Below are 24,005 nucleotides of genomic sequence, written 5' to 3'. Positions count from 1 at the left end.
TGTTGGTCCCAGGACATGAGAGTCAAGGGGGCAGGATGTCACATAATATCTTTTAAAGGACCAAGGGAGTGTTATTTACTCCTTCTCATAACACAAGAAGTAGGAGGGGTCTCCAAATGAAATGAATAGGCTGCAGGTTTGAAATGAATAAAAGGAAATATTTATTCACAGAACATAACGGCCATATTGGGTCAGACCAAAGGTCTATCAAAGGATAAATTAAACAAAACCCACACTTCTATTTCCTCAACATCTGTGCCATGACGGGCACATACCATACCATAAGATTAGCTAGTAGAGACCTTTATGGGACCTGGGTTACAAATGCTTTGGGAACCAAATACATGGACATTTTGCCTAGTTCAAAACCACTTACCATGGAATACTTTCCCCAGATCATCTGAAACAATACTGACTTAAACAATTGAATTACACTCTGATCATATGCACTTCCTCCAATTAGTTGGGTTTCTGCTGTTATTCACCATTTCTGAGTGGGGATTTTAAATCACCACTGTTTCTTTGTTAGCATTTCCAGTAAATTGGAGAGGTCTCTCCTGTTGACAGAACTGCACCTGAAATTTCTCCATGTCATTATGGAGGGGTGGGGAAAATCAAAACTGAAGTGAAAAATGATGACTTTAGCAAATGTTCATTTCTCTTAAAGTCTCCAAAAATCTGAGCTACAATCCTATCAAACTGAACTAATATCCAATTGGGTGACCAAAGAGCCTCCAGGAAAGATAGAAAGCCACATCTCAGAGAGATAGAATACATGACAATGAAAGTGTCAAGTGAAACTCCAGAGTAGGTTACATCTGATCATGCGAATCAGGACAAGAGATTCTTCCATCACAGTCTCCTCTGAATGATTCAATCCTGCTTCACTCAGCGCTGTCTCAATAGTCAGCTATGTTATTTACAATTTTTTTTAGTATCCTAGCATCCCCATAATGGGGGACAAAACAACCACCTTGTTAGAAGTGGCGTTATCAATAGATGGAACCTGGGATTTAAACTCCAAATGATCACACTGTGTTTGGGATCCATTTGAATTTCCCTTCCAGGTCCTTGACACTTTCATCTCCAGTCACAGCGACTCTAGTATAGGATTAAAGAAGTCAAAGTATCATCTCTAATCAAAGACAACTAAGAACACTTCATCACATGACACTTTGAGAAGTGGATGGATAGAATGTGATGAAGATAAACTCTGCATAGCTCAGACAAAAGGTAACAGTTCTGCCGTTATGGGGAAGGAAGGAATCTCTGAGTCACCCCATCTCCTTCCAGTGTCACAGAGGCTGAAATGACACTTTTTCCTGCCCCTGCTCCTCTTTATTTAAATAATTTAATTTGAAAAGTTCCCAATATAACTGCTCTTCAGCACAACCTAGAGCAACATGAGAAAAACTGGCAATGATACGATCTGTATCATTGCTTACTTTAACAATAATGTTGCAACAGGAGCAATGGTACAAACGTGATGCTCCCTGGCTCCTGATAGGCAGGGAACACTCGAATTACTTATGGGACAATGGAGCTGATAGAAAGGACAAATGGGTCCATCTCAAAACAGGGCAAACTGCAAAAGGCCAAAATGGGCCCCTCATTGGACAAGCTGAGGGTTAACGGTGCTGCAAACTGTTGAAAAAGCTTTAAAAATTACTATGTGGGAATCAGCCAAAGTATTACAGAAAAAAAAATTATTAATAGCCCTAAAGGTTTTTATGGTGTTGATCTCCCTTGCAGATTCTCTGATGGCTAACACGGGCTGAGTGCTAAGAGAAGGTTTTCCCGCACTCACTGCATTCGTAGGGCCTCCCCTTTGTGGATTCTCTGGTGCCGAATAAGGTGCGAGCTTTGACTGAAGGTTTTTGCACACTCATGGCATTCATAGGGCCTCTCCCCTGTGTGGATTCTCTGATGGTTAGAAAGGGCTGAGCTGTTAGTGAAGTTTTTCCCACACTCACTGCATTCATAGGGCCTCTCCCCTGTGTGGATTCTCTGATGGTTAGAAAGGGCAGAGCTGTTAGTGAAGTTTTTCCCACAATCACTGCATTGATAGGGCCTCTCCCCTGTGTGGATTCTCTGATGTTTGCAAAGGTCTGAGCTGCTAGTGAAGCTTTTCCCACAATCACTGCATTGATAGGGCCTCTCCCCTGTGTGGATTCTCTGATGCATAATAAGGTGCGATCTGTGAGTGAAGTTTTTCCCACACTCACTGCATTCATAAGGTCTCTCGCCTGTGTGGATTCTCTGATGCCCAATAAGGTGTGAACTGTAATTGAAGCTTTTCCCACAGTCACTGCATTCATAGGGCCTCTCCCCTCTGTGGATTCTCTGATGTTTAGAAAGTGCTGATCTGTGAGTGAAGTTTTTCCCACACTCACTGCATTCATAGGGCCTCTCCCCTGTGTGGATTCTCTGATGCCCAATAAGGTGCGAACTGTAATTGAAGCTTTTCCCACAGTCACTGCATTCATAGGGTCTCTCCCCTCTGTGGATTCTCTGATGTTTAGAAAGGGCTGATCTGTGAGTGAAGTTTTTCCCACACTCAAAGCATTCATAGGGCCTCTCCCCTGTGTGGATTCTGTGATGCTCAAAAAGGCCTGATCTGTGAGTGAAGTTTTTCCCACACTCATTGCATTCATAGACCCTCTCCCCTGTGTGGATTCTCTGATGCCTACTAAGGTTTGAGCTGTTAGTGAAGTTTTTCCCACACTCACTACATTCATAGGGCCTCTCCTCTGTGTGGATTCTCTGATGACTAATAAGGTTCGAGCTGCGATTGAAGGTTTTCCCACACTCACTGCATTCGTAGGGCCTCTCCCCTGTGTGGATTCTCTGATGACTAATAAGGTGCGAGTCGTGATTGAAGGTTTTCCCACACTCACAGCATTCATAGGGCCTCTCCCCTGTGTGGATTCTTTGATGACTAATAAGGTGCGAGCTGCGATTGAAGGTTTTCCCACACTCAATGCATTCATAGGGCCTCTCTCCTGTGTGGATTCGCTGATGCTTTATAAGGGTTGAGTAGTCACATAAGTTTTTTCCACACTCAGTGCATATATTTTTTCTTTTTCCCCTGAGGATTTCCTGCTGTGTTGTGGTTTCTTTGAAATCCTTCTGAGTTCCTCGACAGGAAATACCTTTACCCACTTTCTTCCCTAGCTGGTTTCCCTGCTCTCTTTCTGGTCTGTACTGAATCTCACAAGATTTTTCCTGCTCACGACTCCTGGACACATTCCTTTCCGCTCTGTGTTTATCCACTTGCTCAACATTTTCCTGCTGAGAATTCTGCTCCTCTTTCTCACATACCATTGCATCACCTGCTGTGATAGAGACAGAAACCTCAAACAGGGATGGAAAGGGGAAGACCAAACCAAAACAAGTTCTGGAGAGACGTCAAATAAAAATCAGAAACTGAACTCCCCCAAACTCTTCTCCCAAATAGTAGAGAGGAGGGGATCGATTCGGCCTTCACATCCCATCCAAATTCACAGGGGGAAGGAAGGAAGCCACGGCCTGCCATCTGCTAGAATCTACAGGAAGCCATGAGGTATAGTTACCCTGAGGATATGACCTCTGGTAGTGACAATAATGAACTGAGAGACCTCCAAAGGGATTTGTAGGGGATCCCAGATGTTTCCTTCAGACATTCACAGATTTTGTGTTGGTTTATGTTTCCTCACCTATGCAGGGAGCTCTCAGGATCTCTCTTTCCTCTGAACCCTGGAGGTCTGAGACCCATGACTCTCCCCCTTGTTCCAGCTGGGACATCACATCAGGTTTGGAAACTGGAAACCCTGCTCAGATGAAAGAAAACAAAGGAGTTCAGTTGTTTTCATAAGATTTGGTCATAAAAAACATTCTATTAATTTATCTTCAGTAATTAGTGTGACCTGGTGTGCCTGCGGTAGTCCTCACTGAAAATGCCAAGGTCAGGGCAGGCTGAAAAAGGGAGAGCAGATGCTCCAAAAGCTAGTGGTTAACACTGAAGTTAAACTCAATGACCAGTCACAAACTGTGCTCCTGGGTCCCCCACACTGGTTATCGAGAAGCTGAAAACAGAAATCACACAGCCCCCTTTATTGCATTCCAGTTCTCTGACTCCCAATCAGCACCTAGGTCCAGTACAGTGAGAGGTTATTTAAAAACTCTGCGCACACAGACAAAATGTTCTTCTGACCCCAAAGGGTCAGCCACATTGCCAGGTCAGTATAGATTTGGATATTACCCAAAATTCCATCCTTCCAGCCAATGCTTTAGCATCTAAATTAAAGGTTTATTATGAAAGAAAGAAAGAGAGAAAGAAGTTGTTAAATGGGAAAGCAGTCAGATACATTCGGAAATCTATGTATTTGGTTCTTAGCAGTATTGGTGAGTTGCTGGCTTGAAAGTCCATCTGGAACACACCCACATCATTCAGTCCTTTGGTCAAGGCTTCAGTTTCTAGAGAAGTTGCTCCAGAGGTAGGGAGAGGGATTGAAGACAAAATCCAGATGATTCAGGTGTCCTTTATTCTCCTTTTGCCATGTGGCTTGTACTTCCTGTGTCCCAAATACAAGCTTCACAGCACATGGCATGGAAAAGTCTTGGCATTCTCCTTATACAGGCATACCCCTGCATGTCTTCCAGACTTAATAGGTGTATCCCCTTGGTCCTTTCCATGTGCTCATAGTACAGCTGATGACCGTGGATGGGCCATCAAACAGGCTAGGCAGCAGTGATACCAATACATCTGGGGTTGTCACCCAGAAACACTGCTCAAGTCTGGAAATACAGATATACCCTACATATCTATAACTCAAAATACAAAGGTGATACAAAAGATAGAAACAAAATTATCATACTTGGAAAATCATAACATTTTCACTTACACCTTACATGGCATATTCATTGCAATTTTATCATATTGGTATTAATAATAACATAATAATAATAAAACGTGTCTCACAATTCCAGACAGTGTCACACCTAATAAACCAGTGAATTCCCAGGATCAGCTCCCCAGGTCCTTGAAGATGCTGAACACTCTGCTTATAATGGATTGAAATACCCACATATCTGCTGGGAACACACATAGACAGACGCTGTGTCAGTTTGTACCCCTATGCTCACTCTTCTACAAAATTATGATCAATTTTGTACGTAGTATGTGTCAGGGCTGAATCCCCACTCTGTCACTACACGTGCAGAAAGTGGGGCCTGCAAGTATTCTAAAAATTAATACGTGCCACTCTAGGCTTGTATTAAACTCCCAAGGTTACAGCTTTCCTCTGACCTTGGCTTGGCAAATGCTGCCAGCACCCAAATGAAAAAAAAAAACCCTTGGACCCAGGAAGGAGCACTTGGGAATTCCTCCCTCTGGGGTGCCCTCAAGCCCTTTCACCTCCCCTCTGGGAAACAGCTGAGAAAGAAAACAAAGGAAATTAGCTGTGGCTACCAGCTAGTCAAACAGCATGCACAAACCTCTTAGGACACCAAAAATCCAATCCTATTCTTTAAAAAAAGGTAAATTTGATTAAAATCAAAAAGGAAAACAATACATCTGGAACTTAGGCTTTTTGCTTGATCTTAAAAGACACAATTAATTTTTGTAAGCACCCAAAATAGCTTTCTTGGGGGTTCGGCTAAAGGTTACAAGCAAAGAAAAGCATCTGGGATAGCATAGAGGAGATCCAAAATTCAAAATAAAAAATAAACCTGATTGTGTCTCTCCAGACATTTCCTATCCCAATCATTTCTTCTAGGTATGGAAGATGAATTTTCATACCTGCTTCAAGCTGTACACAGCATTGCTACTCCCTGTCTCCTTCTCGGGAGAACAGACAAAGGGAAAGTTTTTTTCCCGTTTCAAAAAGTTCTAGCCTTTCCATTGGCTCTTTTGGTCAGGTGCCACTACTTTTTTTTTTACCTGGGGCTTGTTAACCCTTTACAGGTAAAGCAAGCAGAGAACAGACACCAACAGGGATTTTACAGCTAACTGGCTGGCTGGGTGATTAATAAAAGGGAGCTCCCTCCCCTCCCCTTCATTTATCACAGTATGGCTTGTGAGGTATCATTTGAAAAGACAATCTCATGAATATTATCCTCTTGTTAAAATGTGTAGCAACACTGTATGTAAAGTTATCAGATTTTACTGTATGATATTACTGAAAAAGTTGCAACCCTAACCCTAAGTTCCTCAGCAAACAGCAAGGCAAACGAGCTGGTCAAATAGCCATTTTCCGGCAGGGGGAAGGTGTGAAGAAGACATTTACATTCCATCACAGGGACCACTTGAAGCTCCTATCTACAGCAGACAGCCTGTCACCATGACTCAGCTGAGAACAGAAGTTGTTTCTAGTACAAAGGACTGAATTATAAAAAGAGGTGAGGAAAATGCTTGAGCCTCTTTCTCTCCCTTTTCCCTCTGCTCATGATAATTCCTGAAGAATTGACCTTGGGTGGCAGGGGCAGGTTAGGGGAAGTCCTGGCTGAAAGGAAAGCCAGCCTGTCTCAGCATATGTGAGAGAAACATTTGCTTTGAATTCATTTTAGCTTGTTAACTCTGACTTTCATGCCTCATTACCCATAGTCACTGAAAATCTTTTTTCTCCCTGTAGCAGCCGTGTTAGTCTGTATCCACAAAAAGAACAGGAGTACTTGTGGCACTTTAGAGACTAACAAGTTTATTAGAGCATAAGCTTTCGTGGACTACAGCCCACTTCTTCGGATGCATATAGAAGTGGGCTGTAGTCCACGAAAGCTTATGCTCTAATAAATTTGTTAGTCTCTAAAGTGCCACAAGTACTCCTGTTCTTTCTCCCTGTAGTTAATAACGTTGTTTGATTGTTTTATCAAATCAGTGTGTTTGGATTAATATATGTTGGAAACTCCATTTGGGATAACAAGGCTGGTGCATATCATGTTCCACTGATGAAATGACAGACTTCACATGAAATTGTATTGTTCAGTAGTGTGCTGGACAGGGCAAGATGCACATTTCTGAGGGGAAGTGTGGGACCAGAGAATTTTATGGGGTTCTCCTGTGGTGTACTGTAATTTGTGAGTGGCTGACTAGCAGTACTGTGTTGCTGGGAGCGAGTCACATGCTGGAGACTGTGTGTTAACTGCCCAGGAGTGGCTGCTCTCACAGTAAAGCACCCCTGCATAGGCGTGCACATGGGGTGTGCCAGGTGTGCCCAGGCACACCCTAATGCAGGGCAGAGCTCTGGGGCAGCATGTCTGGCTCTGTGCTGAGCCAAACGCTGCTAGGAGCCTCATGGTTAGGGGGGCTGGGAGGATAAGGGGAGCAGAAAGGAGCAGCGATGGGCACCCCGGGGCTGGCATAAAATACACACTACAGAGGGGGCTTCCTGGGGGCGGGGGTATAGCAACACTCCCTTCCCCCACAGACCAGACCCAGGCTGCAGCTGGCTCTGTCCATCACTCCCCCTCACCCCACAGAGACCCACACTATCCTCTGCCCCCCTGAAAGATCCTCAACAGCCTCTGTGCCATCACCCCTCTCCAGAGAGCCCCACTTTGTGCCTCCAGAGACAGCTCCCCTCCCCACTGCCTCCCCTGCTCCCGAGCTCCATACAATCTTCCCCTTTGACTTCCCTCTCCCACCCCCAGCTCATTGGCCAGGAGGCTCCCAGACTGTTGGCCACCAAGGCCAATGGGAGCTGCACCTGAGGCAGGGGGCCTGCTTGCAAATGCAGACCTGCCTGGCTGTGCCTCCACAGCACAGGGAGGGGGAGCCACAGGTGAGCAAACCCCAGTCATCATCATCACAGGCACAGCAATTCTCCGGATATTTAATTTCACTGAGGCAAGTAATTTAATCTACTCTTCCTTTCCAGACAGTTTGTGGCTTTTCCTGTAAGAAAATGTACAATTTCTTTGCAAAGAAGCCCAGTTATAGTTTTTCACCTGAGAAGTATATTTTCTGGTTGTCCATAAGCTCATTTATTTTGTTAACTCAGTTTCATAGGGAATTTTAAAAGTCACTTGAATTGTAACTGTTTTTTTCCATTGGTCCAAAACCACATGGAAGATCTGCAGATTTTTATTTCTGTGGGCCAAACCACCCTATGTAGAAATGTAAATGCCAGAGCTAGAAAAGCTCTGCAAGGGCATGGGTCCCTCAGGAAATTGTCCTCAAGTCATTCATTCTTCTGGGCATTCCATTCTATCTAAGTGTTAATTAATGCACAATGGGACTCCCCCTTCAGCCCTCTGTATAAGTTGATCCTCTTATTTCCATATGTTTTGCCCATAGGGTTTTCTGCAGCCCTAGGGCAGCCAGGAATAACACCTGCACCTTTGCAATGGGGTGAAGGAAAGGGATCATGATATCCCTATTTATGTGATTTTCAAGAAGTGTTATCATTACTTAGGGTACCAAATGTGTTTAAATGATATAAGTGCCTTGTAAAATCCCAAAGCAAGCTCATTTTCATTTCTCATATAATAATCTCATATACAGTATACACACATTTTTCATTAATTATATGAGTTGATTTTATTATTATTAACTATTATTAACTAGGTTACTTTTTTTTTTCAGTGTGGAAAATTGTGTGCTATTTTACCGGTTGAATGACATAATACCCCCTACCTCCCACAATGTCCATCACTAAGTCCAATAACTTTGTCAAGTGTCCGTCACGCAACATGGTGGTGCCTAGCCCTGTCCCATTGTTCAGGGGGACAAGGGGTCCAGGGCAGCCTGGGGAGATAGTGGGGAGCCTGGCGCTGGCAGCAGCAAGTGACCTGGTCCCAGCCCGCTCTGCTCCACCCCACCAGCTCCCAGCGTTGCTCAGGGGCAGGGGTTTGGGGGGAAGGGGTGGAGTGGGGTGGGGGGGAAGGGGTGGAGTGAGGCATGCAGGGGCTGGGTTGCTCGCTGGTGCCAGGCCCTCCGCTAAGCCCCCAGGCTGCCCTGGAACCTGTGTCTCCCTAAAGCACAAGGCCTCGCAAAGTGCAGGGTCCAGGGTGGTTGACCCAATCCGTCCTAGGGATGGGACAGCTCTGCTTGGGCACCACCAAAAATTATACAAACCTGCCGCCCCTGGTTGGATAGGGGGTGGGATTCCAGGGTGGTGGTTAGGGGCAGGGGTCTCTGGAGGGGGCGGTCAGGGAGCAGAGATGTTGGATAGGCGTGGGAGTCCCAGGGGCCTGTCAGGGGGTGGGGGGTGGCTAGGGGGCAGGGCCTTCCCTACCTGGCCCTCCATATAATTTTGCAACCCCGATGTGGCCCTCGGGCCAAAAAGTTTGCCCATCCCTGCCCTAATGTCTCAAAAAAAATTGGCTTTGTGTTTTAATTTAAATTTAATCGCGTGATACACTCTATCTAGAAAGCCCGCATTTGCTCGCAGCATGCGTCCCCACTACTGCGGCGCCGCATTACCATTGGTCCTCCCCTCCCCCTCTGACTGCTATTCTAGAAAATTCTTTGACCTATATAAACGGCCGCATCAGGCGTGCCCAGCGCAGTGTCTACAGTGTTTGTCATCTTTGTCGCGTGTACTCTACTGAAACAGCATAACAAGCCCGTGGCTTTATGTTTTAATTCAATCGTATTGTACTCCCTTTTAATTTTAGAATATGGATCAGTTCATTGTTAAGATAAGAAAAGGCGCAGACAAACTGAATTATAATGAATGTGCTGATAGTAGTGCAAATACCTCGGACTCCTCGGTTAAGAACTTACATGAAGATAATGCTGCCACCAGTTCCAGCCTGTGCAATAAACTGAGTAATGACCAACAGAAACAGACTTTGTCTCTTAGTTCAGGTCAGCGTAGTTCCTATTCAAAGCCATCAAACATTCCATCTGATGACCCGGTCTGTGATATTCCAAAAATAGATTTAACCCCCAGTCTCGATTATCTAGAGGTCCTTATCAGCCTACATTGAGCTTGTTTCCTAGAAGTAAAATAGGGAATAAACAAAGAAGTTTTCAGTCCGATTGGTATGAAAAGTATAGATGGTTAGAATATAGCTCATCAAAGGATGCAGCATTTTGCTTTTACTGCCGTTTCTTCTCCTCTAATGATGCAGCAAACAAAGGTCACACTGATCCAGCATTAATTGATAAGGGATTAAAAAACTGGCATAGGGCTAACGAATGTTTTAAAAACCACCACCTGTCAAAATCTCATGTGTTAAGCTGATCTTCATGGTCAAGTTTTAATGAAGGGACACATATTGATGTACTGTTGGATGAGGGCAAGCAGGCTTATCTGTCTAAACAAGAAGAACGGTGCCATAACCGAAGTGTAATGGAGCGACCGATTGACATTGTTCTGTGTTTGGCGAAAGGTGGGAGACCATTCAGGGGTCACAATGAAAAAGCTGACAGTTTTGAGAAAGGTTTATTTCTAAATCTTGTCAATATGGTCCAAAAATATGATCCCGTAATGGCAAAGCATGTGCAACAATCTCCTCGAAATGCTACCTATCTGAGTAATCGCATCCAAAATGATTTGACACAAAATGACACAACGTTACGCAACAAAAGATTGTGTCTTCGGTAAATGGAAAAATGGTCTCAATAATTGCCGACGACACTACTGACTGTGGACACCATGAACAGATGTCCATTGTGGTGCGGTATTTTGACAATGAAAAACATAGTCCAGTTGAACATTTTGTGTCTGTTCAGAGACTATTAACAATTGATGCTCAGTCTATTTTTGACCAGTTAAATGATGTCCTTGGCATTCTTAACACTGACTGGTCATCAGTGATGTCTGTCTGTTTTGATGGCACATCTACTATGTCTGGATGTACTGCGGGAGTCCAAATGAAATGTAAAGAAACAGTGAAATACTCTATGTACACTGCTATGCACAGTGCCTGTAGATGCATGCACTTCAAGTAAACAAAACAGAACCGTCTTTGATGTTTTTGGTGTTATTCAGACTCTTTATGCCTTCATGGAGGGGAGTCCTGTGCAACATGCAGTAATGGAGAAGATTTCACAAGACGTAGGATCCCAGTTAAAGACTGTCAAACACAAGATGGGCATGCAGAGCAGAAGCAGTGGCTGCTGTAAAACAAAACTACTCCATCATTTTACAAGCTTTACAAGAGATTATCGAAAAAACTCGCTTTGCTAATGCTAAAATAAAAGCCAGGGGCCTTATCCATGAACTAAATTCATTCAAGTTCATCTTTGCCCTTCACATGATGCACCCTATTCTCCAGATGGTGGTAAAAGTGAGTAAGGCTCTTCAAGCTCCAGATCTCAACTTACTTACTGCAATGACAGGGGTGAAAAGCTTGCGTAACTCTTTGGCTGCGATGTGAAGTGGCCCAGAATATTTTCAATGACAGTATGAAAATGTGTGTAGAGAATGATATATCGATTGCACCAGTTAAGAAGAGAAAAATGTGCACTCGTATTGTTGATGTGTTTGAGTCCCAGCATCACTTTGATACAAAAGAGGAGCAGGAGAGAATAACTTCATTTTACCCACTCCTAGACTCAATGATTACCGGCATTGACCAGCAATTTGAACAGGACACTTGTAAAATTGTGACTGCAATGGGAAAACTGCTGAGCTTAGACATTGGGCAGGGACGATATGAGAATCATTGCCAACAAATTTAAAGTGTCCTTGGATGAGTTGGAAGCTGAAGTCTGATTGCTTCGGGGTTATGATGGATCTGTTCCTAAAGGTAGCACTACGAACACCACCAGAGAGTGGCTTGATTGGCTAAAGGAATCGGATCGGTCTTCCATGTTCCAGGCCTTTTACAAATCTATTCAGTGCTTTGCAGTCTTACCTGTTACAAGCTGTTCATGTGAAAGAGCCTTTTTGAAACTAGCACATGTAAAAAAACAAACTAAGTAGTACAATGTCCCAACAGCGCCTCGACTCACTCATGATTTTGTACATTGAACAAGAATTGGCTTCATCAGTTAATTACAATGATGTGATTGAGGAATTTAAGTCCACAACACCCGGTGAGCGACGTCTCATTCTCTAGGACAGGAAGATGATGAAACCTTAATCTGGTCAATTTGGGTTAGCTCATTATCTGGTTAAAGATAAAGATCATGAAAATTGACTGTATCTTTGTATACGTCTGGTTATCACTACAGCAAAAATTTGGTATTTTGTGTCTCATTTTTTAAGTTTGTATTTTTTAAGTAAAGTTTAGTTGTTAATTTAAAAAAAAATAAGTTTAGTTAAGTTTTAGTTTCTTTAGTTTGTTTGATGAATAAAAATAATGTTCCTTATGACTGAGTATTCAATAAATGTTCACCTTTTAAAAAAAATAAAATTCCCTGGGTGCACACCCTAATGAAATGTGCTGCGCATGCCTATGCACCCCAGCCTGGGGAACTGAGGGGACACAGCTGTTCAACAGTCCAGACTGCACTGTGGTTAATGTCACAGACACTCAATTTCCAAGAGGCTCCTAAAACACAGAGAAAGTAAATCCATGTCCCAGAAATCGAAGACTCCAGATTGAGGGCAAGTCACCCTGGCACTGCTTCTTGCTCAGAGAGGTCCAGAGACAAAGAGAGAGTCCTGGGGAAGCTGGGAACAGTAAGCATGGGCTGGTGAGGTTCGGTGGAGAAAGGGAACAGGAAGAGCAGGTATATTACTAAATGAAGGATCTCAACAGTACTAGATGTCAGGATAACACATATTGCAGCCCATTGGAAAACATAATCCCAAATAGATATATAAAATGATGGAGTCTAAATTAATTGTTTCCACTCAAGAGAGGGATCTCGGAGTCACTGTGGATAGTTCTCTGAAAACATCCAATCAAGGTGCAGAGGCAGTCAAAAAGCGAACAGAATGTTGGGAATCACTGAGAAAGAGATAGATAATAAGACAGAAAATATCATATTGCCTCTATATAAATCCATGGTACGCCCACATCTTGAATAGTGCGTGCAGATGTGGTCTCGCCCCATTTAAAAAAAAGATACATTGGAATTGGAAATGGTCCAGAAAAGGGCAAAAAAATTATTAGGGGTATGGAACAGCTTCCGTATGAGGAGAGATTAAAAAGACTGGGAATTTTCAGCTTGGAAAAGAGACGAAGGGGGAAATGAGAGAGGTCTATAAAATCATAACTGCTGTGGAGAAAGTAAATAAGGAAGTGTTATTTACTCCTTCTCATAACACAAGGAGTAGGAATCATCCAATGAAATTAATAGGCAGCAGGTTTAAAACAAACAAAAGGAAATATTTCTTCACACAACGCACAGTCAACCTGTGGAATGGGCAACGGGATGGATCACTTAATGATTACCTGTTCTTTTCATTCCCTCTGGGGCACTTGGCATTGGCCACAGTCAGAAGACAGGATACTGGGCTAGATGGACCTTTGGTCTGATCCAGTGTGGCTGTTTTTATGTACTAGGGAATCTAATGAGTTCAGTGTAATGGGAGGGAGTAGGAAAATCCCTGGGTGTGGAGAACACTGGGAAATTAGAAGCTATAATTCGGGAGCAGCAGACTCTAATTAGTCTGGTAAAGCAGAATGTGAAAAATAAGAATCGGGGTTATGTGACTGTGGCAATGAGGAACTCAAAAATCCAAGGAGCCTGCAGAGAAGAGAGATTGTGGCTATTTCAAATGGTGATGGGGGAGCAAGACTCTCCAGGTCTCTGGAAGTTTTACTACCAACCTAAGCCATTTTCACACACTGTGGTGCAATCCAGTGCAGTGAGGAGTTGTGTCATCTGTAATCCTGGGTGAGAGTCAATGTTCTGCTGCTGGAGCTCCCTCTTAGGCAGATTTATATTAAAACACAGGGTGCCCTGGCACAGGGCCCCCAATGACAGGAGACCCCAGGGCCGAGCAGCTGTGGGGTCAGAAGCTTGGTCCTGCCGGTTCCTGGGGCTCCTGCTGCAGGCGCCGCACCAACCGACAGTCAAGCTCCACGCTCCCCACCTCATCCCTGGAGCATACTGTGTTCCTGCCCCTCCCCACCGCTTCCCCCTCTGCCAAAAAGCTGTTTGCCGGAGCTCAGGTCACTCTGGGAGGGAGGGGGAGAACTGGGACTGCAGCATGCTTGGGGAAGGAGGCGAATAAGAAGTGGGGGCAGGGCCTTGTGGAAGGGGGTGGAATCAGGGCAGAGCCCCTGCACTCCCCTATCACATACCCCCCACCCTCAGCCCCTGCTGTGAGCCACTCAGGGCAGGGGGCCGGGAGCACCCCCATGACCCCAGCCCACACACCCCTGCCCTGACTCCTGAACCCCCCCACACCCCATGCCCTCCCACACCCCATGCCCTGAATCCTGCAGCCCCCCCGTAATGAAGTGGGAATGTTCTTAATGGTTTCTCTGAATACTGTGTGGGTGCCTCAGTTTCCCCAATGCATTTCTTGAGTGTCTAGGTGGTGGGATAAGGGTGTGTGATTGTTGCAGAGCCCTGGAGGGGCAGGGGTGTGTGGGGGTCTGCACAGAGAATGGCCGACACACTGTCTCCTGGCAACTGATGGCCTGGGCCCCTCCTCCGCAAGATGCTAACTAAAGGTGTTGGAGAACAAAGATCAGGTGGTCTCCCGGCCCAGGAAAGAGAAAAAGGCAAGAGGAGGGGCTGCAGGGGGTTTCAGTTGGGAGCTGGCTGGGGAAATGGAGGGAGGCCCAGATGGAACTCTGGCCTCTCTGCCCCCCAAGATGGACCCAATTGAGGGGTCCTGTTCTCTGTACCTACAAGCTCTGTTTTAGACCATGTTCCTATCACCTAATAAACCTTCTGGTTTACTGACTCACTGAGAGTCACAGTGAATGAAAGGAAGTGAGGGTGCAGGGCTCTGACTCCCTCACACTCCATGACAACTGGTGGCAGTGGTGGGATGTACTGCACCCCGTGGATGGCGCTTCCTGAAGTAAGTGACTGGGGAGCAGTAAAACGAAGGGGGGTTAACGAGGACCAAGCATGCTGAAGGCTCCTAGAGGGGTGGTTTCAGGGGGCGAAGGAGCTACACTTAACCCCTGGGAGTGTCTGACTAGCGAGAAGGACTGTTGTAGTAACAGGGTCCCCCTGGGGACTGTGACAAGCAATCTCGGGGTGGAGGAGTTTGCAGCTCAACCCTGGGAGAGAGGTGGTGACCTGGAGAAGGGCTGGCACACTAGGGGTTCTTCCTAGAAACCATGTGGAGCTGAGAGCACACAGGCCGGTGAGTCCAGAACAACTTGGGAACAGTGGAGTGATGCCCTATCACCATCTCCTTAAGAAGGACATTGTAAACCTGTGCAAAAAGAGAGTGTTACACATTGGAAAATTCACCAAAGCACAGTTAATCGGGCAGCTGGAAGATGATGACCGCTCTAAGGAGCAGATTCCTGACCCAAATGGGGCTACAAGAGGATCTGGGAGCAGCTGGAGTGGAAGCCAGGCCTCCCCAAAACTCCTGTCCCCAACCAAATGGGAGTCTTCACGATAGGGTTCCCCATCAGGGGATCGGAGACAGATGGGATTGGAGCTGAGTCCGAGAGAGCAAGAGGACCGTGAGAGACAGTGAGAGCCTGAGAAAAAGCTGCAGGAGACGCAGCAGCAGCATGGACTGGTGGTGGTGGAGCGGAGAGGCATAGGGGACTTCCCAGGGGTGAGTGGGGATAGACCCCAGGGTGCCAGTTCTGCAGGGAACCTCGATACTAAATTGCTGCCCCTGGTTAAGGAGGGGGGATGTGTGGATTCCCACCACACTGCCTTTGAGCAGGCTGGTGATTTGAACCAGGGGGATCCTGCAGAAAAGCCCAGTGTCTAGCTCTCTTGCTGGGTCCCAAGGCCATAGACGCCAGCAGCCAGATGGGTGGGGTGGTGGTCAGGCTTCCACTTCTGACCCCAACCTATGTGTCTGTGTGGAGTCTCCTGGGCTCAGGACCCTCGGGACCCCCAGTGGGAGCAGCAGGTGATGGTCAATGGGGAGACATTCCTGGAGTGGTGAGATCCTGGGACAGAGAGAACTGTTGTCAGGCCTAGGGTGGTGCACCCCACCAGATGCTGAGGCGCTGTGTTACCTGCGTGAAGGTCCCAGGGATGAAGCCCCTCACCCTGCCTATGGCCCAGATCCCTGTGCAGACCAAGGAGGGGTTGGGCTGGCTGGTCGTTGGGGTTCTCCAGGATATCGGCTGTGAGGACTGTTGGGGGGTGACTGTCTCTTTGGGGCAGGATCCAGGCCCTGCTCCTGTAACGGCCGAGGATTTGAATTTGGACACCAGGGGATCCACTGCACCAGGCAGCAGCTGCTGCAGAACTTTTACTGGCCCGGAGTCTGTGACACAGTCCAGCAGTGCTGCAGGTTCCCAGCCAGAGGGTGGGGATGGCAGAGGAGATGTATCTGGGCCACAAGGTGGGGAGTGGCTGCTCAAGCCCAGATCTGGCCAAGGTGAAGATGATCAGAGATTGGCCCGTTCCCCAGACCAAGAAACAAGTCCAGGCCATTATCAGGATGGCGGGATACTACCAGGGGTTTGTACCCCACTCTAGCTCCCTAGCTATCCCCATCACTGAGCTATGTAAGAAGGGGAAGCCAGACGTGGTGGTCTGGACCGAGCAGTTCCAGAGGGCTCTCTGTGCGCTGAAGGAGGCTCTAATCCAGGGCCCGGTAAATCTGGTAAACCAGGACGTTGCCAAGCCCTTAAAGTGTTCACTGACGCCTCAGATGCAGCGCTGGGCGCGGTGCTGATGCAGGCCGATACTAAGGGAGAGACACACCCCATCGGGTACCTGAGCAAGAAGCTGCTGCCCCAGGAGTAGAATTGTCCGGCCATAGAGAAGAAATGCCTGGCCATGGTGCAGGACCTTAAAAAGCTGCAGCCATATCTATTTGGGCGACACTTTGCGGTGTATACTGACCCCTATGCCCCGATGTGGCTGCATCAAATGAAAGGGGCTTATGCCAAGCTGCTGGTGACAGAGTCACCTGGTCAGAGGGTGGCCAATGTCTAGATGAGGGCACTTAACCAGGAGAACCCGAATCAAAGCCCCCCCAGACTGGAGCGCTGGGAGAAGACCCGATCCCAGTTTGAACCTCAGGGGTTGTGGGGTGGCAAAAGGGCACGGGCCGCATAAACATTCCCACCTGCGGCCTGCAAGTGCCATCAAGCACACCCAACATGGCTGGGGAAATGGAGGGAGGCCCAGATGGAACTCTGGCCTCCTTGCCCCCCAAGATGGACCCAATTGAGGGGTCCTGTTCTCTGTACCTACAAGCTCTGTTTTAGACCATGTTCCTGTCACCTAATAAACCTTCTGGTTTACTGGCTGGCTGAGAGTCACGGTGAATCGCAGGAAGTGGGGGTACAGGGCCCTGACTCCCCCACACTCCGTGACACCCCACACCCTCACCCCCACCCTGAGCACCAAATGGGACCTCCTGTACACCCCACACACACATTCCTACCTGTACTCCTCGCACCAAATGGGAGCTGCCCCAGATAAGCGCTCCACACCCCAACCATCTGCCCAAACCCTGAGCCCCCTCCTGCATCCTAACACCTGGCCAGACCCTGCACCCCAACCTCCAGCCTGCTCCTGCATCCTAACTCCCTCACAGACCCTGCACCCCCAGCCCTTACTCCTTCACCCCTCTCACACACACCCCAGTCTCCTAACCTCCCTGATTCCTGCAACTCCATACCTCCTGCCCCCCACGCACCCCCAGACCCCTCTGACTCCTGCTCCCCCGCACACACATCCCCACCTACATCCCTCGCATCAAATAGGAGCTGCCCCAGGTAAACGCTCCACACCCCAACCCCCTGCCCCAGCCCTGAGCCCCCTCCCACACCCTAAATCCTGGCCAGACCCCGCACCACAATGTTTTTTACATTTTTTTTTCAAAGGGCTCTTGTCCAAAGCACTTTACACTAGTTAGCTAACGGTACAAATAATATTTGGAAAGATCATTAAGTGATCCGCCGAGACCCTCAGTGATTTACAAGTGCTCTGTGGAAAAATAAGTTAGACTACTATAAGTTATTACTTATAGGAGGAGGATGAAGAAAAAAATAATGAAAAATGGGGGTGGGGGGATAAGAGAGAATGTTCTTTTTCTTGGCTGGGTCCCAAGGAGGGGCCCCAAAAATGAAGCTGAGCACAGGGCCCCACTAACATTAAATCCACCACTGAGCTTCCTTCTCTGGGTACTCCCAGCCAGCATTCAAGGATGCACGGAGTGTCTGTGTGATAAGTAACCCTGGACCAGCAGCTCTGACTCCAGCAGCCTGCTCGTTACACCCCAAGCACATTCAGGTTTGGGTGGAGAAGGCTCAGTGTTTGAGAGGTCAGGGGTAGGAAGCTTCTGTTGGTTATGCCGCACTTAACGCTCAATTTTACTTGACCAAACAGGAGATATTTGACACTGTGTGATACTGCTCCTGTGCTCTGTTCCCAAAGTGTTCTGCAGTGGGGGAGGGTCTCTGGTAGTGTGTGTGTCACTGGCATATTGGGGTGATGCTGAAACAGGACAGAGTAGAGGTGGCATTGTGGGGGTGGCATAAACATTTTCTCTCTTCTTCTCCCCTTCCAAGAACCAAGGGGACAGGAATCCTTACCCAGAGAGGTCACATTCTCATAGTTCTCCTGCATGACATCCCAGTAGAGAGCTCTCTGAGTGGGGTCCAGCAGAGCCCACTCTTCCCTGGTGAAATACATAGCCACCTCCTCGAAGGTCACCGGCCCCTGAAAGTGCAAGAGTCCAACACTCAGTACTTGCTGCCCCACTCACACACCACTATTCATGGGGGAGAGGAGCCAATCAAAGGGAAGCTCTGGGTGGATTGCAGTTAACAGAGTCCCACCCTCACCCAGCTCAGAGCATCCAGGAAACACCAGGGTGAGGGAACGAAGAGAGAGCCCCCTGTCTCTCTCAGCAGATCCATCACACACCTACTAGTCACAGACTGATACAGGAGAGGGAGGCCCTAGCAGGGACCAGGGAGAGCTCCCTGGTAGGAAGCCCAACACCCTCCTCATTGTGACGAGCTCGATATAAAGGGAGGGGAATCTCCCCTAAGCCTGACTGGTGGGTGCCCCCTTCATATCTCACAGCAGCCACTGGTTAGTCGGATCGGGCTCCAGCACTATGAGTCTGGTCAGTTTTCCCAGCCCCATGTAGCTGGGTTATTTTCTGCTCCACAAAATAGAGTATTTCCACCGCCGAACCTCTTGGGTCTGTTCCTAGAATCTAGGCTACTTATTAAACAATTCCCAGCAGGTTTGCCACACCCTGTCCTCCTCCCTTTCTCCACCCTGTGCATTTCCTGCCCCGCTCCAACCTCCAAACCAGACTGTGCAAACCTTCCCATCTCCAGCGTATTTGCTCTCCCTCTCCTCCAGTAGGAACTCACCAGCAACCCCCCAATAATCCCTACCTGAACTGGCTCCACTGCAGCCATTTTTCTTCCCTGTGTCATGGGAGGATCGGATGAGCTGGAGCAAGACATGGACGTCATTCTGCAGCCCTGGTTGGGTGAGAAGGGCAGTTGTGGAGGTTTCAGAACAGGCTTAGTTAATTTCACATCATAATTCCCCCAGACCCCTTCCCTGCAGACAGACATCCTAGATTCTGCCATGCTGGGAAAATGCTTGATCTCTTTATTATAGTGTAGACCTGGCCCCTCCTGTCAGGCTAAGCCCACAAAGAGATTTTTAACCTCCCTTCTCCCTCCCCAATACCCTGTAACAAAGTCTCTGAGCACAATGCTAGAAAAGAGCAGAACCAAAGGAATCACTGTGGGGGATTCCCTCGGACACTGACCCCAGGGCAGCCACACTCCAGCAGGAGGGATATGGAGTCAGGAACTGGCTTTTCCCCTGTCTGATCCTTTTCTTGTTCACTGGAAAGTGATTCTCCCCAGCGATGCTGCAAGACGTGTCTGGGTGGATTAGAGAGCTGGAAATCTCTCTCCCCACTCATTTCTACCACTGCCTCTTTCAGTCTTCCCTTCCCTGTCCTCTCTCCCTGCCCCTCTAGCTGGAAAAGTCTCATTCCTGGGTTCTTTGCTCTCCCCTGGCTGGATTTTCTCCTGGCAATTGCTAATGGGAGGAGAAATGATGAGGGGCTGTTTGTGCAGAGTCACTTTCATGCCAGTCCCCAGTACTTTGTCTGAGGTGTTTCAGTAACCTGGAGTCCATAGCTCAGAGCCCAGGTCTGCCCCAGGGGGCTAGTACCAGCTGGAGAAAGTCATCGCCTGGGCCGGGCAGAGAAGCTTTAATTAAGGTCACTTCCCAGCACAGAACCCCTGTTGGGAGAGCAGCAGCTGCTAAGCCTGGTCTCCCAGATCACAATGGAGGCTGCAGCATCTGACCCAGGAAGCTGAACCCCAATATCCTGAGCAGAGAGGGACAGAGCGTTTGAGCAGCTTCCCTCCTTTAGCGCTCTGGAGAGAGCAGCTAATGAGAGCCCCTCCTCACAGGGAGAATTGCTGATCTCATTTGCCCCATTGTCCATCTGGAGTCACTCCTTGTCTTTCCATGCAGTGACTCTGGATTAACAATGTTCTCAATGAAACCAGATTTCAGAAAGAATGAGTCCAGAATGCTGTGGAAGAGACCATTGTGTGGCAGTGCTAACCCCCTTCCCACCTCCCTCACCACCCCCGCCCCCAGATCTAGGATAAGGACTCGGGGCACAAATTTTCCCAATGGAACTGGAAGGTCCTGGAGTTTTCAAGATGCTTGATAAGTGGATAGAAAGTTATCACAGAGACCGGGCATGTGGCTGGGGAATGCCGGGCAGTGCTTGACCAAGGTATATGGCACAAGCTGATCAGAGAGAAGGAGCATGGTTAGTAGCAGCCCCCAGAGCCTCCATCCAGGTGCCCCCAGACACCCCCAGTACCCAGAGCCCAGACCCCACAGTCAGGGTCCCACCAGATATTCCCTGGGACCCAACCCCCAGAATCCCTGAACAGGACTCGTTACCCCTCAGAGCCCCACCGGCCAGAGAACCCCCACCAGACGGTCACTGCCAGGCTGGGAATCCCAAAGGTTTTCCCACAAGAGCCCCCAAAAGCCAGGGAGCACCCCCCAGGGGACCCCCCACTGGGAATTCAGTCCCTCATTGCCTACCTGAGATTCCCCCACTGCCTGCCTAGGACCCCCACCTGTCCTCCAGCAAGTTCTGCCATGCCGTTTGACTGATGCTTTACAGCAGGACCCCTCCCTAGCGCCTGGGACTCCCCCATACAGTTCTGTGCATTGGGCATGACAGAGCCCCTGGCATAGCACCAGGCACCCTCTAACCCCCTGCCCCACCTCCCCAAAAGACACCCACCCTCACTGTTCTGCAACCAACAAGTCCTCAGCGATACGCGCCTCCAGGACCCATAGCCTCAGGGCTGGGCACATCAGAACCCCGCCCCCCCCCCCCCGAAACCCCAAACCTCCAGAAACCACCAACCTGACTAGGGTACCTCCTGCCCGGTCACCCAGAGGCCTCCCCCTAACCCGCAATGCCCCTTCAGCTCCAGCTCAATCTCCCCACAGAGGCATGCACCCCCCCCCCCGCAACAGTGTTACCTTACAGTGTCTGCTAAGTGGACAGAAAGTTATCACTGCCCCCTGCTGGCCAGTCACACAGGCAGAGGGAGCCCTGGGGGATGCTTCTTTATCAGGAGAATGGAAGGCATGGAGAGCCAAAATAGGTAAGAAATGTCCATGCCCTGTCGCTAGCAAATAATGGCCACCACGGATCCACCCCAGAGGTGACTACATCTTAGCACTGCGGGAAGCAACCCCGCACACTGACCATTTATCATGGACTTTGGGATACTTCTGGACCCAGGCTGCACTCAGCATGATCTCCTCATCCTGTACCAGTTGGAGAAAAGAAAAGGGTCCAGCCAACTCTCCTGTAACCAGCTGGGAACCACTAATCCCCCAAACAGGGGGTGGCCTCTGGCTTTGATGTGTATTAAATACGTATAGAGAGGAAAGTGGAAAATCAGAGGGATTTTATATCAGTTGTTGATATGAGGTAAAATCTGAGTGTATTTCACATCAATATTTGATAACTGAATAGAGAGGAAATGGGCAACATTTGCAAACATTTTATATCCATGTTCAGGAATCTGAGAAAAGGTGTAAATCTGAGATTTTCTTAGTATTTTATAATTAGAGAGACAGGGGAAAATCTCAGGCCATATTCAATTAGAAATAGACAGTTAGAGAAAAAGTGGGGATTAGGATATTTTTTATATCAATCTTTGAGATTTGCAGAGAATACGTGTCAGAAACTACACAACTGAGAACATGAGAGAAAAACACCAAGATCTGAGGGGGTTTTATATTGCTATTAAATAACTAGAGGGAAAAGGGGGACTGTTTGGACAGTCATATAAAATCCAGTCAATACATATACAGAAAGTGATGATTCCCCCCTCTGCCACCATTCACATGGGCAGCAGGGAGCCCTTTGAGGAGCTGATTTAAGAGGGCAAGGGAGAGGGAGCTGGAAGGCTTCCTGGGTGAGGGAAGGGGCCAGCAGTGGGGGATGGGTGGGTGACTGGCAACTGAGGGCTGGGGGCAACTGTGTTGGCAGTTAGGGGGCAACAAGTGGGATTGGGAAACCGAGGTCTGGGCAGTCCCCATGGGGGTCACATGTTCCTCCCTTCCTGGCCCTGGCAGAGAACCAGGATCCCATCCCATCCCCAATCCAGGGGTAGCCATGTTTTGGGGAATGACTCAGGGCAACAATTTCCCATCTAAACAAGGACAAATCACTGCAAATAAAATGGGTGGGAAAATCCCCCACATCGGAGAGATTTTAAATGGACATTTGAGAATTAGGGAGAGAACAGGGGGAAATCGGGGGAGAGGAGAGAGCATATCATTTGAAAGGAAAGGGGGAGTCTCCCTGGATTTTATAGCCACGTATGAGATACTGAGAGAGAAAAGGGGAAGAACTAGAGAGAATTTGTATCTGTGGGTGAGAGGCAAGTGACACAAACAGGGACAAGATTAGGGCCGGCTCTAGGATTTTTGCCGCCCAAAGCAAAAACAATTTTGGCAGCCCCCCGCCCTGTTCTTTAATTACCCCACCCCCGGCCCCCCCTCAACTCTGCCCCTTCCCCAAATCCCCAGCCCTGCCTCCTCCCCCCAGGTTCTCAAGCCTAGGAGGGAGGGAGGGGGAGAAGTGGCGCCGCGGCCACTCGGAGTCTCCCCCTCCCTCTCAGGTTTGAGAGCCTGGGAGGGAGGGGGAGCAGTGGCACGCGAAACGGCTGCTCGGGATCTCCCCCTCCCTCTCAGGTTTGAGAGCCTGGGAGGGAGAGGGAGACCCCGAGCCGCCGCGGCGCAAAACAGCTGATTCGCGTGCCGCTGCTCCCCCTCCCTCCCAGGCTTGAGAGCCTGGGAGGGCGAGTAGCGGGGCACAAAACAGCTGATTCGCGCGCTGTGGCAGCAGCAGCGGAGGTGAGCTAGGGCGGCCGGGGCACATTTTTAAGGGCAGCATTCTAGCGCCGGCCATGCCACCCCTAAAAATGTGCTGCCCCAAGCACCAGCTTGTTTTGCTGGTGCCTAGAGCCGGTCCAGGACAAGATCCTATTAACCCCCCGCCTGCCACTTCTCCCCCGGGGATTTCCTGGCTGCAGAGACAATTCAACCCTCCCCCCCCCCCCAACCCCGCGTCCTACTGACCTTCCCCGCCCCCAACTCCGGCTTCTCCCCGCCTGCCCAACACTCCCCCTCCCCCCCCGGGGCCCCGTCTCTGCCCCCCAATCCCAGCGGGGCCGGGGGCAGATCCTGCTGCAGCTCCACTGGGGCTGAGGCAGCTCTGAGGCTTCTCCCAGGTTCCCCGGGGCGGAGAGTCACTTTCCTGCCCGGCCCCAGCGCTCCCCCCGGGGTCTCTCACTCACCGGGGGGCTCCGGCCCGGGGGCTGGTGCGGCCAGACCCCGGGGCTGCCCAGGGGGCGGGTCCCAACTGGAGGAAGACCCCCCCTGGGCACGGAGGCAGCAGCGATAGTGACGTTGGGCAGTGGGGAGGACAAACGGGGCTCGCACTAAGCATGCGCAGTAACAGCTACTGAAA

The 24,005-nt window shown here is 48.8% G+C and overlaps 2 protein-coding genes across 3 annotated transcripts in view; one reads left to right on the top strand and one right to left on the bottom strand.

The window, feature by feature from the left end:
• Positions 1 to 24,005, top strand: part of LOC101944793 (zinc finger protein 3-like) — a 439,596-nt gene that overhangs the window by 391,810 nt on the left and 23,781 nt on the right. The window lies entirely within an intron of this gene.
• LOC101944621 (zinc finger protein 883-like) lies at positions 138 to 24,005 on the bottom strand. Of its 2 annotated transcripts, none has more exons than XM_065569761.1 (5): positions 23,833 to 24,005; positions 19,351 to 19,440; positions 18,532 to 18,658; positions 3,696 to 3,809; positions 138 to 3,332 (listed from the first exon to the last, which is right to left on the bottom strand). In XM_065569761.1, the coding sequence occupies exons 2-5, from the start codon at positions 19,429 to 19,431 to the stop codon at positions 1,804 to 1,806; spliced, it is 1,851 nt and encodes a 616-aa protein (XP_065425833.1). In that variant the 5' UTR covers positions 19,432 to 19,440; positions 23,833 to 24,005; the 3' UTR covers positions 138 to 1,803. The 2 variants fall into 2 exon arrangements, with proteins under 2 accessions (XP_065425833.1, XP_065425832.1); XM_065569760.1 differs by having other exon boundaries at positions 138 to 3,335; positions 23,833 to 24,002.

The sequence above is a fragment of the Chrysemys picta genome, chromosome 16, assembly GCF_011386835.1.
Source record: "Chrysemys picta bellii isolate R12L10 chromosome 16, ASM1138683v2, whole genome shotgun sequence".
NCBI classification, from domain to species: Eukaryota; Metazoa; Chordata; order Testudines; family Emydidae; genus Chrysemys; species Chrysemys picta.
The sequence above is the reverse complement of the archived record's forward strand: the minus strand, read 5'-3'. Positions and strand labels throughout refer to the sequence as shown.